Source organism: Condylura cristata, unplaced genomic scaffold (genome assembly GCF_000260355.1).
Source record: "Condylura cristata isolate star-nosed mole 26May11 unplaced genomic scaffold, ConCri1.0 scaffold00018, whole genome shotgun sequence".
NCBI classification, from domain to species: domain Eukaryota; kingdom Metazoa; phylum Chordata; class Mammalia; order Eulipotyphla; family Talpidae; genus Condylura; species Condylura cristata.
Window position 1 is genome coordinate 13,534,924 of NW_004567119.1, and position 13,087 is coordinate 13,548,010.

Below are 13,087 nucleotides of genomic sequence, written 5' to 3' on the forward strand. Positions count from 1 at the left end.
TAGGGCAGGCGGGGGTCGAACTCATGCGGAAGTGGCTTTAGCTTCTTAGTGCTGCGCTTTAATCCGCTGCGCCACCAGGGAGGGCCGAGAACCATCCTGACCAGTCAGCTGCTCTTTCCACCCTCGGCTTATTCAGCTTCAAGAGCCATTTATCAGTGGGCCCTAAATTTGGGAAGAGGGAGGAGCAGTGGATTTAGTTCCGTTTTCCTCATGAGGAATTTACCAGGCGATACTTTCTTTTCACTGGTATGCTCAAACTATTTGAGAGTCCCAGACTTTAGCCACAGCATTATCCAACATAAAAATGGTGACTTGAAGCGAGTTGTATCAGAAAGTACTACCACGTGCTTGTGCTTCATCTACACCTTGTTGGGAGGAATTGGTGTCAGACTTGTGTTTGTTTTGTTGTTATTGTTTTTGTACTTGTCAGTGACACTGAGGTGCATCTAGTGTCCAGAACATGAGGCTCCCCATGACTTGACAGCCCAGAGGTATTTAAAAATTAAAACTTTGAGTCAAGAACTGAAATTCATGCACAATTATGAATCTCCTGAGAATGTTATCAAAATGTCCCATCCCTCTCCCATCTACACTAAACTAACATGACATCTGTTCTGAGTGAACCTGTATCAAGAGCTGTATGTATACTGTCTATTCTTGTTTTTTTTTTTTTGTTTGTTTGTTTAAATAAGCTGAGCAAAAAGAGTTACATAAAAACTTTAAGAAAGAAATGCAAATTAAGGCGCCATTAGAAACTGCAGTTGCTATGGTTACTCCTTACTTGGTTGGGGGGGTGGTAACATAAGCACATTCTATTAATAAAGGAAATTCAAGTTTTTACTCAATTACAGGGCTCATCTTATATAATATTTATGTTGTGGTTTATTCATTTATTATTATTTCATTTATTCACATGTGCCAGGGCAGATTTTTGAAATCTACATTTATAAAATTTTGTATATCTGAGTTTTTCCACAGCTAGTTGTCATTTCCAAAAGTATTTTGATGTCAAACTTACAGGTGTTGCAAGCCCAGATTTAACAGACAATTTAACTTCACGAGAGATATTATACCACATCATGAGATGACACCCAAAGAATAGGCTAAAATTATGTGTTAAAAAAGTTTATTTGCAAATTTAATCATTGCAAGAGTTGAATTAAAGAATTAATTAATACATTGCAGGTGCATATAATTCAATCCATCTAGCTAAATTGGAAATCGAACAAAACATCAAAATTTCAAGGTTGACTGTTTTGGTGTTTTCCTGAGACTATAAGGAAATCAGCCCTGAAGGGCAAAGTTTTCTAATTTCTAATCCGCACGTATAATAGGAGTGTCCTGATTTCTCTATGAAAGTGTATCTGGAAGAATATATGAATAGCACCCGTGTTCATTGTGACGTGTTCTTTAGTCTCAGGTGATGCTGGAACAAAAGGGCGGATGGGCAACATTTGCTTCTCTTTCCATGTGACTGACGAGGCAACTGCCCCAAGTGCTTCACTTTGGATCAGGCTGATGCTGAGCTTGTGATCCCATGTATGGGAGGACTGTAGCCAGCATTTTCTGAAGCTCCAGCCTACTCATGTATCGGTCCCTCAATCAGATTTTAGAATCATGGTTATTTCTTCAACTCGAGCACTATGCTCACAATTTATTTACTTCTTTAGAATGAATTTCTGGATTTAGAGTTATGTCAAAGTTTACACATATTGTTTAGGGCTTTTTATGCATCACTTTCATCTGTCCTTCAGAAGGATTAGTCTAAAATGCCCCTCCCTATCAGTGGTGTGTGAGATGGCATTTTTTGTTTTCATTAAAATTTTAGATATTGCCAGTTGATAGAAAATGGCTTTGCTTGTATTATAAAATATGTAATTCTACCATTCCACCTCCATAAGGATCGAGGTCTGGCGCGCCATGTGGACTCTTCCGGGGCAGGCAGGGATCAAACTCATGCGGAAGTGGCTTAAGCTTCTTAGTGCAGTGGTTTAACCCACTGCGCCACCAGGGAGGACCGGTATTTTCTATAAAATGAAACAGAGGCGCTTTTCCCCTCTTGTTAACACTCAGGTTATTCAGCAAAGAAATGAAGAGTGTGATCACACTCAATTTTTAATTGAAGAAAAAGAATCCAAAGAAGAGGATTTTTATGAAGATCTTGACAGGTTTGAAGAAAATGGCACCGAGGAGTCACGTATCAGCCCATACACTTTTTGCAAAGCTTTTCCTTTTCACATAATATTTGACCGGGACCTCGTGGTCACTCAGTGCGGCAATGCCATATACAGGGTGCTGCCCCAGGTAAGTGCACCTCATTTTCTCTAACCCTTGACTGAGTATCAATCGCACACCCCACTGATCGCGCTAATTGTTTAAATGTGAGCTAAGTGCCCTTGAACACACCTTAGCACTCCGGCGGGTGCCTACTTATTTTTTTCTGTGTTACTCACTTACAGGGAGTGGGAAAATGATAGAAGTGATGTTTATTTTCATGAGAAAAAAAATGTAGCTTTCTAGTAACCATCAGCTTGCATTTGTGTACTCATCTCTTGAGCAATCTCATTCATTGGATGATTACAGACTATAACTTTAAAATCAGTCATTGCCATCTTTAGCGAAAGGAGAGAAAATTAAGAAACAGGAAAGGAAAATCATGAAGATTATCATGTGGTTCAGTAGAGAACGCATCAAAAGACACAGGGAGGTGATGATGAGAACCCACATCTGAATTGTGTAATTTAGCCCCATTTGTAAAATCTTCTTTGGCCTGTTACGTGTTTTCCCCCCTCCTCTACTAACTATTGGAGCTAATATATGACACGTGTCTAGATACTTTTACTCACAATTAGAGAGATGTGATCTCCAGTGGGATCCATTATAAACCTATAGTGCAGACACTGACTCCTACACTGGCTACGAGTCTCCCTCCTTGTGTGACCTTCAAGTCATTGTGTGAACTGCAGTGTGTTACTTTACCTCTCTCTGCTTATTTTCCCTTTGTTGTAACGTGAGGATGGAGAGCAGGTGAGGAGCATTTAGCTGATGGCGCATTGTAAGCCGTCAACAGCTATTACGAATCATCATTATTAACCTTCTCTTGATGAACTTCAAATGCTTGTTAGTGGTTCTGCTGTTTAAGTTTCATTTTTAAGCATAAGAACTTGACACCTTGAAATATTTTTAAAAGATAAATATGCATTCTTTCTTCTTTAAAAATTATTCGTAGTAGTAGATATGAATGTTAGTCACTGGAATCCTTATTAGGATTTCTGTGCATGGAAAAATGTTATGTCCATTTAATCACTGAGCTGCCTAAGTCAAGATATACATAGTTTTAGATGTTTTATGGAATAATTATGATCAACTTTTAAACGTTATTAAGCTTTGTAAGACTCATAGCACCAAATAATAAAATTGACTTAAATGTCCATTTATTTTTATCTGCATTTCAGCTTCAGCCTGGAAATTGCAGCCTTTTGTCTGTCTTCTCTCTGGTTCGTCCTCACATTGATATCAGTTTCCATGGGATCCTTTCACATATCAATACAGTTTTTGTATTGAGAAGCAAGGTAATCAAGATGTTATTTCTCTAAATGTGAATAAGTAGTTGTGCAACAAGTTAGCAGTATTCCAGAAGGAAAATTAGCTATTACAGCATTCAGGCGGGGGGAGTTAGAGCTCAAAGCTAAATTCCATTACCAAGGAAATGCTACTGAGTTTTTGGTTTTTCTGAGGGATAGTGGAACTTTATCAACTGATCATAATTTTAAAAAGTAGTTGTGAAGACTGCTCCCTGTGTTGGGACAGTAAAGCTTAGTCCAAAGCCACTGATATATTCTGATACGTTCTTTCTTTAGATTGTCTACTACTGTTGATGCCATTTTGTGGGAAAGTGCCTTAGAATTCCCCGGTCATCCTTCCTAAAATCCTCCCACAGGTCTTACCTACTCTAGCTGAATGTGTTTGGGACCAGCTAGTTCAGCTAGCTACTCTGTGAATGCAGGTGTGAGGAATGAAAAGCCTTGCTTTCTTTTTTGATATACCCTGATATTGTATGTTGTGCTCACGCTGGAAAATCAGAAATAAGAGTCACAGGAGCTTTAAATAAATGTCTGATATATTTAACGTCACGTGATGTTAAAGACGCCATAGCTACTGTCTTTCTAGGTTCTAAGAAAAGAGCCATTTTTCGAGTATATTAGTAAGGTAACTATTTTACTTAGTACCTGCCAGAACTCTGGAGAAATGGGGTCTCCCACCCTAATTGGCACACTTCTCCCTTATGATTTGGTGAAAAATAAAGTCTGTGTGTCCTTTTCTGAAGTGTTAGGTAGGAGGAAAAACATTGGTTAATCGGTATGACTTGCCTTTTCCAGGAAGGATTGTTGGATGTTGAGAAGTTAGAATCTGAGGATGAACTGACTGGGACTGAGATCAGCTGCTTACGTCTCAAGGGTCAAATGATCTACTTACCTGAAGCAGACAGCATCCTTTTTCTGTGTTCACCAAGGTAAGAATTCGTGGATTAATTATACCAGATGTACCTATTTAAACTAAGAAAGGAACTCAAAACATTAGATTCACTATGGACTACATGGTTTGAAATATAATTAGATTTTGTTATATTTTGTTCCCTCTCCGTAGCAAAGATAATTTCATTTGACATTTGTAATAAACTCAGAAGAAACCATTTATTCTACTTTTAATCAATTTGTTCATTGTTTATGCCATTAGATTGCAGAAGCCTAAGCTGCCTTTAGTTAATTCCTTATCTTTTACCTTCCAAGGAGCTATCATGTAGAAAAGCAATTATATTAGGCACCAAGGAATAACTATTCTAATTATTTCTGAGTTTGAGCTCAGATACTATGCTTAGCAGATAGTATATTAAACTCAGAGTATTTAGCTGATCTTCCAAAATATATTTTTACCTAGAAATTTAAATAAATTATGTTTTTAGTACAAATTATCAGAGGGAAGTAAAATTATAGGCCGAGGTTTTCCCCATGTGACAAAGAACTTTAATAAAAGATACTTAGAAATTCAGAATAAGAAAACTAAATTTAAATCTGCTTTAGAAAAGTATAAAAAGATAGCTATGAAACTTGCCAGATGATATTTTGTGTATTTATCATTTTGCATAACAAAATATTTGTCTATTTTGTAACCCATTTGAGAAAACAAAGATATAACACAATTACTTACTTTTAGATGAATTATTATTGTGAAAGACCACAATAATTACTTTGCATTTAAAGAATTTAAACCAATAATATAACCTTAGGATAGTTTAATAAAAAAAAAAATCTAAAAACAGTTAACTTTTCATTTACTAAATTTTCACTGAATCAATAAACATCATTTTGTTCTAAAAAGTGTTACAATGGTGCGTAAATTCTAGTATGATTAAATAATGTTTCAAATAAATGAGGAAAATTAATCAAAGAAAATATAATTAGTGGAGGAATTAGACCCAGAAATAAGAATAGCTCATAAAATACATTTCAGAGAGTCACAAATATATGAAATACATGTTGAAGATAATTCATAAATCTGGTTGTAAATTTTAATTATTCTATCTAAAAGGAAAACAACTATGTCAAGAGTGGTCCTTCTTAGACTCTAAAAGGCAAAGATGATCTAGTTTCTCAAATAAAAAAAAAACTGTTTTCTCTGTTAAAAATAGTTAAGATCTCTTTTTTTCATTTCTAGAAAGAGGAAAACATATGGCAACAATAATAACAATCTCATGTTATATTCCTGAGCAGTTTTGTTAGCACAGTTTCTTACATTATGTAGCAAGTTAGGTTGATGACATCAAAAAATGCCGTATGATAAAAAGCATTAGAGGTTCACGCTCTTTGATAGATTTTTAAATATTTCAATGAATGAAGCTAATTCCTTCCTCCAGTTTTCCATTTTTTTCTTGCTCAGTTGAACCTTGTGAATGCCAGGACATGTCTGCACTACACTTTACAGAGGTTGGTGTCTCCATGTGGTCACACAGGGACTGATTCTGCCTCCTTTTGCTGTATACAGTGTGATGAACCTGGATGATTTGACAAGGAGAGGTCTCTATCTCAGTGACATCCCTCTCCATGATGCCACACGTGATCTTGTTCTTTTGGGTGAACAATTCAGAGAGGAATACAAACTCACCCAAGAACTGGAGATCCTTACGGACAGGCTGCAGCTCACGTTAAGAGCCCTGGAAGATGAAAAGAAAAAGACAGACACGTAAGACCACATCTAGCGGTTAAAGGAGGACATAGTAGATGGAGACTATATGTAGTTCCTATAGACAGCGGGAGTAAAAAAGCAAGGGACCTATTGCAACTCTGGGGGAGTAGGGAACTCTTCCCCATACTCAGAAGGAATGGTACATTCAAGTATAAGCCAGTCTTAATGATAGAGGGAGTATGTCTTCTGTTTATAGCAGCCAAGTTGAAGGCCCTAAGCCAAAACATCTCTACGAAAATGTTTAGGATGATTCAAATGCTTATTTAAAGCCCATTCACTTATTCACATAAGAGGTTTGTTTTGAGCATCCTGTATGTTCCAAGAATCCACCAGGTGCTGAGGGTTACAGTGAACTTAGAACTTAGAATTGGCTGATATATTTAAAAAGACTTCCTGGGCCTCCCTGTTGGCCCAGGGGTTAAGTGTCAGTGCTATCAAGTTATCACCAGCCACTGGTTCAATCCTCAGCCAGGGAAGCTGACCTACGTGACACAGCAGACTTCTGTCTCAACCATGGCTCCCCAAGTGTATTTCAGTCAATCTGCTTGTTCTGCTCTCCACTCTGTCTCTGGTGACTCTTCTCACCTTCCCACATCTCTACATCTCTGACCTGTACCCAAATCTTGTATGCATGAGTAAATAAAACTAAATCTTTAAAAAAATAAGTAAAAAGACTTCTAGAACACCAAGTTATTTTAGGGCTTGATAGCTATGACTTACAGATTATAATGTCATCTATAGTAACAAGAATTACATCTATAATGATATTCAGTAACATAAAGACTGAAATTTAAAACTAAGTTTTCCAAGAATGGTATTTCATTTTCATTTTCAGTAACCCATTCAAACAAATGGATACTGCAAATTACCTGGCCTTACCTGAATGTAAGGATAAAAAGCACTAATCTCTAACATTTATCAGAGATTTTACACGGGTTCTTGTGCATTCATTTTTAATATTCAAAAAAATAAGCTCTCTCTAGGGAATTGAACTGATCTGCCTTAGTGGCAGCACCAGAACAGGGTGTCCTGAACTTCCAAAATAGAAACATAAACCAACATTACTTCGATAAAAAAATACACCCAAACAAAATCAGGTTTATATTTCCTATATCCTTCTTTTTCTTTTTAAAGTTTTATTTATTTATGCATACAGAACTGGAGTACAGGCCAGAGATGCAGGGGTGGTGAGAGGATCCACCAGAGACAGAGCGGGGAGCAGAACAGGCAGATTGACAAGTAACTGCTGAGGGGAGCAGCAGGCGGGTCAGGAGAGGTCTGAGCCCATGTGGGTCAGCTCCCGGGCAGGGATCTGAGCGAACTCTCACTGAGGCGGTTGTGGCCAGCTTGCAGTGCAGGATTCTCACCGGTTGTGCCACCAGGGAGGTCCCTATACCTTATTTCTAAATGGCTTATATCGGATGCTCCTTTTAGAAGGGGACTGTCATAATCCAGGTCTGTAGGATGCAAGTGACATTGATGTGCCACGCCCTAAACAGGCAACACAGGCAGCTATGCTACTCACCCCCCCCCCCCAAGTTCTGACCCTGACCCTGACTTTCCTAACAGACTGCTCTATTCCGTGCTTCCTCCCTCCGTGGCCAACGAGCTGAGGCACAAGCGCCCAGTGCCTGCCAAAAGGTACGACAACGTCACCATCCTCTTCAGCGGCATTGTGGGCTTCAACGCCTTCTGCAGCAAGCACGCCTCCGGGGAAGGGGCCATGAAGATCGTGAACCTTCTCAACGACCTCTACACTAGATTCGATACACTCACGGATTCCCGGAAAAACCCCTTTGTTTATAAGGCAAGTCCTTGCTGTGCCAGCGCAGCGCAGGGTGCAGAGGTCTGGATTTCCTGGCCCGCCAGGGGGCGCTGCAGCGCAGCCCTGACTGCAGTCTTGGCGACAGAAGCCTCGCTGGACCGGCTTTAGACGGCAGCGCCTCTGTTATATAAGTTGTTTTAAAACTTTCTCTTCTTTGTAGCCAAAATGAATGGAGCAGATGACTCTGGTGACACTGTAAAGTCCAGCTATTTTTTGCACTTCCATTAACAAGCCCATGCAGGTTGTTTATCACACGTGGTGTAAACATGGCCTTGGTCTCTGCACGCGGTGCAGGAGACAGGCTGACCGGAATATAGGGAGGTTGGCCTGGGCAGGAGTCACGGGCCTGAGAAGGGTACCAGGGCTCAGACTCGCTTTTAGGTAACTTCACTTAGAAGATAAATATTTATAGGACATTTCTGTCCTTTGTTTCAATTAGCAACAAGTATCCTATTGGAAAAATGAAGTCAGTGGAATATTGCTTCGTAAAGCCAAGAATGTTAACTAAACCACCTCAGGCATCTGGAGTAATATAAGTGCCCCAGGAACTATTTATTTTATAGTTGTTTTCCCAGGAATACTGTAACACTTGGTGAGCACATCATAAAAATAAATGGTTAATGGCTATGATAAATCACCAGTTTTCAAGCAGTGCCTCTATCAAGCCATCACTTTTTTAAGGGAAATAAAGTAATAAATTGTTCTGCTGAATTATGAGAGTGTCTGAAAAGTTAGGATCTCCAGAAGGAAAATCCAAAGGGCCTGAGTGCCAGGTGTGTAAATGTCAGATAATGGCAAGGTACCTCCTGTTTGGGTTATGGATTATGCATGTTAGAATTGTAAGAAAGAGGGAAGTTCAACATTGCTGACACTGATAACCTTTGAAAAGATTTTTTTTTTTTAACTAGGATCGCAGATGAACCTAGTTTATGCTAACCACAAATGCCTAAACACATGTGTTGTGACAGGTGGAGACTGTCGGTGATAAGTATATGACGGTGAGTGGCCTTCCCGAGCCCTGCATCCACCATGCCCGGTCCATTTGCCGCCTGGCCTTGGACATGATGGAAATTGCTGGGCAGGTTCAAGTGGACGGCGAGCCTGTTCAGGTTAGTAAGTAAAATGGGTAACACAGTAGTGTGGAGAGACCCTTGTCAACAGCTGATTCATTGTCTTGACCAAATAATCATAAATTATGTACAGAAAGGGGCATCTTGACAATAAAACTACCATCTTATTGAACCCAGTTGAGTTACAGAGACTCGGGAAATCTGTCTATCTGTCTGCAATTACCTAGTCTCGCCCATGAACTGAAAGTAATAAGGAGACAAAATGTCTGTCCCTCTGGTTTATTTATTTATTTTTGAATCACTTTCCTGTGTTTCATGAAAGTTGCCAGATTCACATCTTTGAAAATCTTTGGACTTTGGAAAAGGAATGTTTCTCTTGGATGACAGAACATGTGAGGGGTTTTGTTTGTAATGTACTTGGAATTCTCCTAGAGGATTCTTAAGATTTTTATATGATGACACTACATTATTCTGGAATATAAAGTAAGCAAAAATTAGTGTGTTAGAAATTGAAGTGATGAAGGCAACATTTTGATTTTGTAGATAACCATAGGAATCCACACTGGTGAGGTAGTTACAGGGGTCATTGGGCAGAGGATGCCTCGATACTGTCTTTTTGGAAATACTGTCAACCTCACAAGCAGAACAGAAACCACTGGAGAAAAGGGGAAAATAAACGTGTCTGAATATACATACAGGTAAGACAACAGGTATTGACTTGGGTGATTTGCAAGAAAAATGTCTCTTTGCATGTGGCTCAACTCCAAGTGATTTTATTACCTTGAAACGGCAGCCCCTCGGCTCTCGGGATAGTTTGGTTTTGATTTGTAAGAAGGGGCGATGTTATTATTGCTGCTTGGAAAGTTTCTGTGCCATCTTAGGAAGTCCTAACATTCGCCATCAACAAAAGCTTCAGTTTCCTTTAAACACAATGATGTCCTGTGTGTCCGTATTGTCTGGGGTGGTAACTTTAGGGCTTCCCCACGCTCCGTTCATTGCACCCCGTGCTTCTCTCTCAGCTCCCTGTGTCCTGTCTCTCAGGTGCCTGATGACACCAGAAAATTCAGATCCTCAATTCCATCTGGAGCACAGAGGCCCAGTGTCCATGAAGGGCAAAAAGGAACCGATGCAAGTTTGGTTTCTTTCCAGAAAAAATACAGGAACAGAGGTATGATTCATCAGAAAGAAATTTTTTTAAGAGTGCATATAAATATGAGGAACATATTTACAGAAAATATATTGCATTTGAAAAGAATTCTTACACACAGACATGAACTCTTAAGTAAGGCAACAAAAATACTGAAACATTAATGAGCCAGTTAGGACAATAAAAACTTCTTAGGGGATACTTTATGTGGTCAGCTTTAGTCCTCTCTGAAATTAAAGCCAAAAGCATCAGATGGAAAAGTCCTGTTTTATTGTGATTGTCCTTGTTTGGTAAGGCACTCGGACACCACTACAGTGATGGGAATTGGGGGGCGGAAGGTCCCCTGGCCGCTCCCCTCAGCCCCTGCACCCTTCTGAAATCACCATCAGAGCCAAGTCAGGACTTCAGCCCATGGGTGCTCTCTTAGCCATGGAGACACATATTCTCCGATGGGCCAGTTATCTCCCAGTGGGGAGCTCGGGGAGCTTTGGAAATCCCGGTCTGCCTCAAGCTATTTTCCAGAATTCACATGCTCATTCTGTGCAGCCAGAAGCCCTGTTACCAAGACCTCTAAAATACTGGGGTTCCAACTAGAATCCTGGGGTTCTCGTGCAGATCAAGGCCATGCCCTGTTCCCCCCAACCAACCCCCACCACAAGTTTGACTTTTCGTTCCCATGTTGATGAACTGGCTCTGCAGAGCAGGTGACATCACAGGGTTATGCACATCTTTCCTCTATATGTACACTCCCTAAAGATGCTTTTAAATTATAACAAATCCTAAAGGCAGTGAGTGCCAAGTTAGAAAATCTTTATTTTTAGCTTCTTTCAGCCATTTTTACTTTAAGTTATTTACTTATGGGGTTGGCCCGCTTGCTGTTGTTCATCTGATAAATTTAACTGCAACTGAACGACAGCTCGTTTAGTTGAGTGGCCTGTTTCATCCAGAATAATGTCGGGGACACATGCCTTCGCAAGACTGTGGCTGTGAAAGCTGATTACTCTCCACTAGGGAAAATTTGGGGAGGGGGTACCACACACTTTATTTCCATTGAAAAGTAATCCTGTGTCTTCCACTTGTTTAAGGAAACAAAGCAGGACGAGGACTGAATCTAGGTGGTGAGGCGAAGAGGCCTACAGTTTGCTTCCAGCTACCCAGTCGCCCAGGCCAAGCCAAGGACAGTTACTCCCTGCGGACTCGAATCTTGCCTTGCCCTTTCCAGTTTCTCTAGCCTTTCTTTGGGTATATCTCTCACTCCTCATTATTCAGCTCTAGCTCTGCTTTTGATTATTTTCAAAGTTTAATATGTGATCTGAAGTTTGGCTTTAGATGTGGATGATGTGAACTTCACGTGTCGTAAAAGCTGTTACAAGTTCTACCCACATGGTAACTTGCAAGCAGCAGGCACCCATAACTATCTGTCGAATTTAATGACATGAAGCTGAACAGTATTTGGCTGTGTATACATAGATCATGGTTAACCAAGCCTCATTTTGTGCTCCATCTATATGTATATTTTAATGACTATAACTCGTAACAAAGTTTATATCGTGTTGCTGTATATCATTGTAGAAATCATTTTCTAAAGGAGGAAATTCTAAGTTTTAGGAAAAAGAATGTAATTTATTTTCAGACTTCCAAAATAAGACTTAATATACCATGCTAAGAAAATAGTGACTATTTTGAAGTATACTAATTTCCCTTCAGAAATACAGAAAGCATTTCTGTTATTAAGCTATTTGGTTGCTCATTCAAATCATATGGCGATTGTAATTGCTTAGCAATGCTATGACTTGTATTTTAGCCTTTGTATTAAATTTCATTAGCCACATGCGGTGGTCATGGGAAGCTGCCCTGTTTCACATTGAGCTGCTTTCATAGCTGCGGATACCTGAAGGTGCATCTCACCAGATCTGAAGGAGCCCTCCGGGCACCTCTTAATCAGAGCCGTTCCAGTCTTTTATTCCCAGAAATGAGCTTCTCTTGCTTTAGCTCAAAAAGTTGTGACTATATTCTAGGTGTCATGTTCAGAAGGGTTAATTTGGACAAAGAATGCATTCCTCTTGGAATAATCGGCCTGCTGTTCTTAAATGTCTCTGATAATTTATTAATCTCTACCTTTATAAAATATAAAATACAACTACTTTTGTGTAAAATGTGTTGGTCTCTATATTTAGTATTCATATCAGCACATCAGTGTATGTATAAACATTCCATGTTAATGTGTAAAAGAATCTGCAATAAATTATTTTTTCCACTTGTCTCTAGATGGTTTTTATTTCAATAAAAACTATATTATTGTCATTTTACTCATGCCTTTTTTGTAACTACATTTTATAGTTCTACCTCTTATAAACTTTAATTTTTATTCAATGTTGCTATAAAGCTTCGTGGTCTCTCTTAACCAGGCATATTCTCAAGTGCTCTTTCCGTCTAGTGCGAGTTCAGACGTGGAGGGGAATAGAGGCATAGATCAATATGAAATGACCTGCATTCTGGTGAAAGACAGGAATACAACTAGTTCAAGATATGTTTATAGTGAAAATGATGTTTATAGATGTTTACAGTGAAAAGGCATATTGAAGACACAGAATGGGGTGGGCAGGAAATCGGAGGAGGCCAGAAGTCGGTTTTCTGATGATCAAGTTCAAGATGAATGTGGCAGCCAGGATGGACATCTGTGGCTCGTCCGTGTCCCTCATCACTCTCCTATTAAATCCACGGCACAGGGTTTGTGCCATGTGCATTGAGGTTGGTTTGCATGTAATTATCTTCCTGATTTCAGGTTCAGGGAACACTAAT

The 13,087-nt window shown here is 39.4% G+C and overlaps 1 protein-coding gene across 1 annotated transcript in view; it reads left to right on the top strand.

Moving 5' to 3' along the window:
- Nucleotides 1–12,533, top strand: part of GUCY1B3 (guanylate cyclase 1, soluble, beta 3) — a 36,343-nt gene extending 23,810 nt beyond the window's left edge. The window contains exons 6-14 of the mRNA XM_004685347.2: nucleotides 2,074–2,304; nucleotides 3,456–3,572; nucleotides 4,380–4,513; nucleotides 6,043–6,240; nucleotides 7,813–8,050; nucleotides 9,037–9,177; nucleotides 9,682–9,836; nucleotides 10,180–10,306; nucleotides 11,371–12,533. Coding sequence (XP_004685404.1) covers nucleotides 2,074–2,304; nucleotides 3,456–3,572; nucleotides 4,380–4,513; nucleotides 6,043–6,240; nucleotides 7,813–8,050; nucleotides 9,037–9,177; nucleotides 9,682–9,836; nucleotides 10,180–10,306; nucleotides 11,371–11,394 — 1,365 coding nt within the window. The 3' untranslated portion in view covers nucleotides 11,395–12,533. The remainder of the gene's footprint in view (nucleotides 1–2,073; nucleotides 2,305–3,455; nucleotides 3,573–4,379; nucleotides 4,514–6,042; nucleotides 6,241–7,812; nucleotides 8,051–9,036; nucleotides 9,178–9,681; nucleotides 9,837–10,179; nucleotides 10,307–11,370) is intronic.
- The last annotated feature ends 554 nt before the right edge of the window (nucleotides 12,534–13,087 follow it).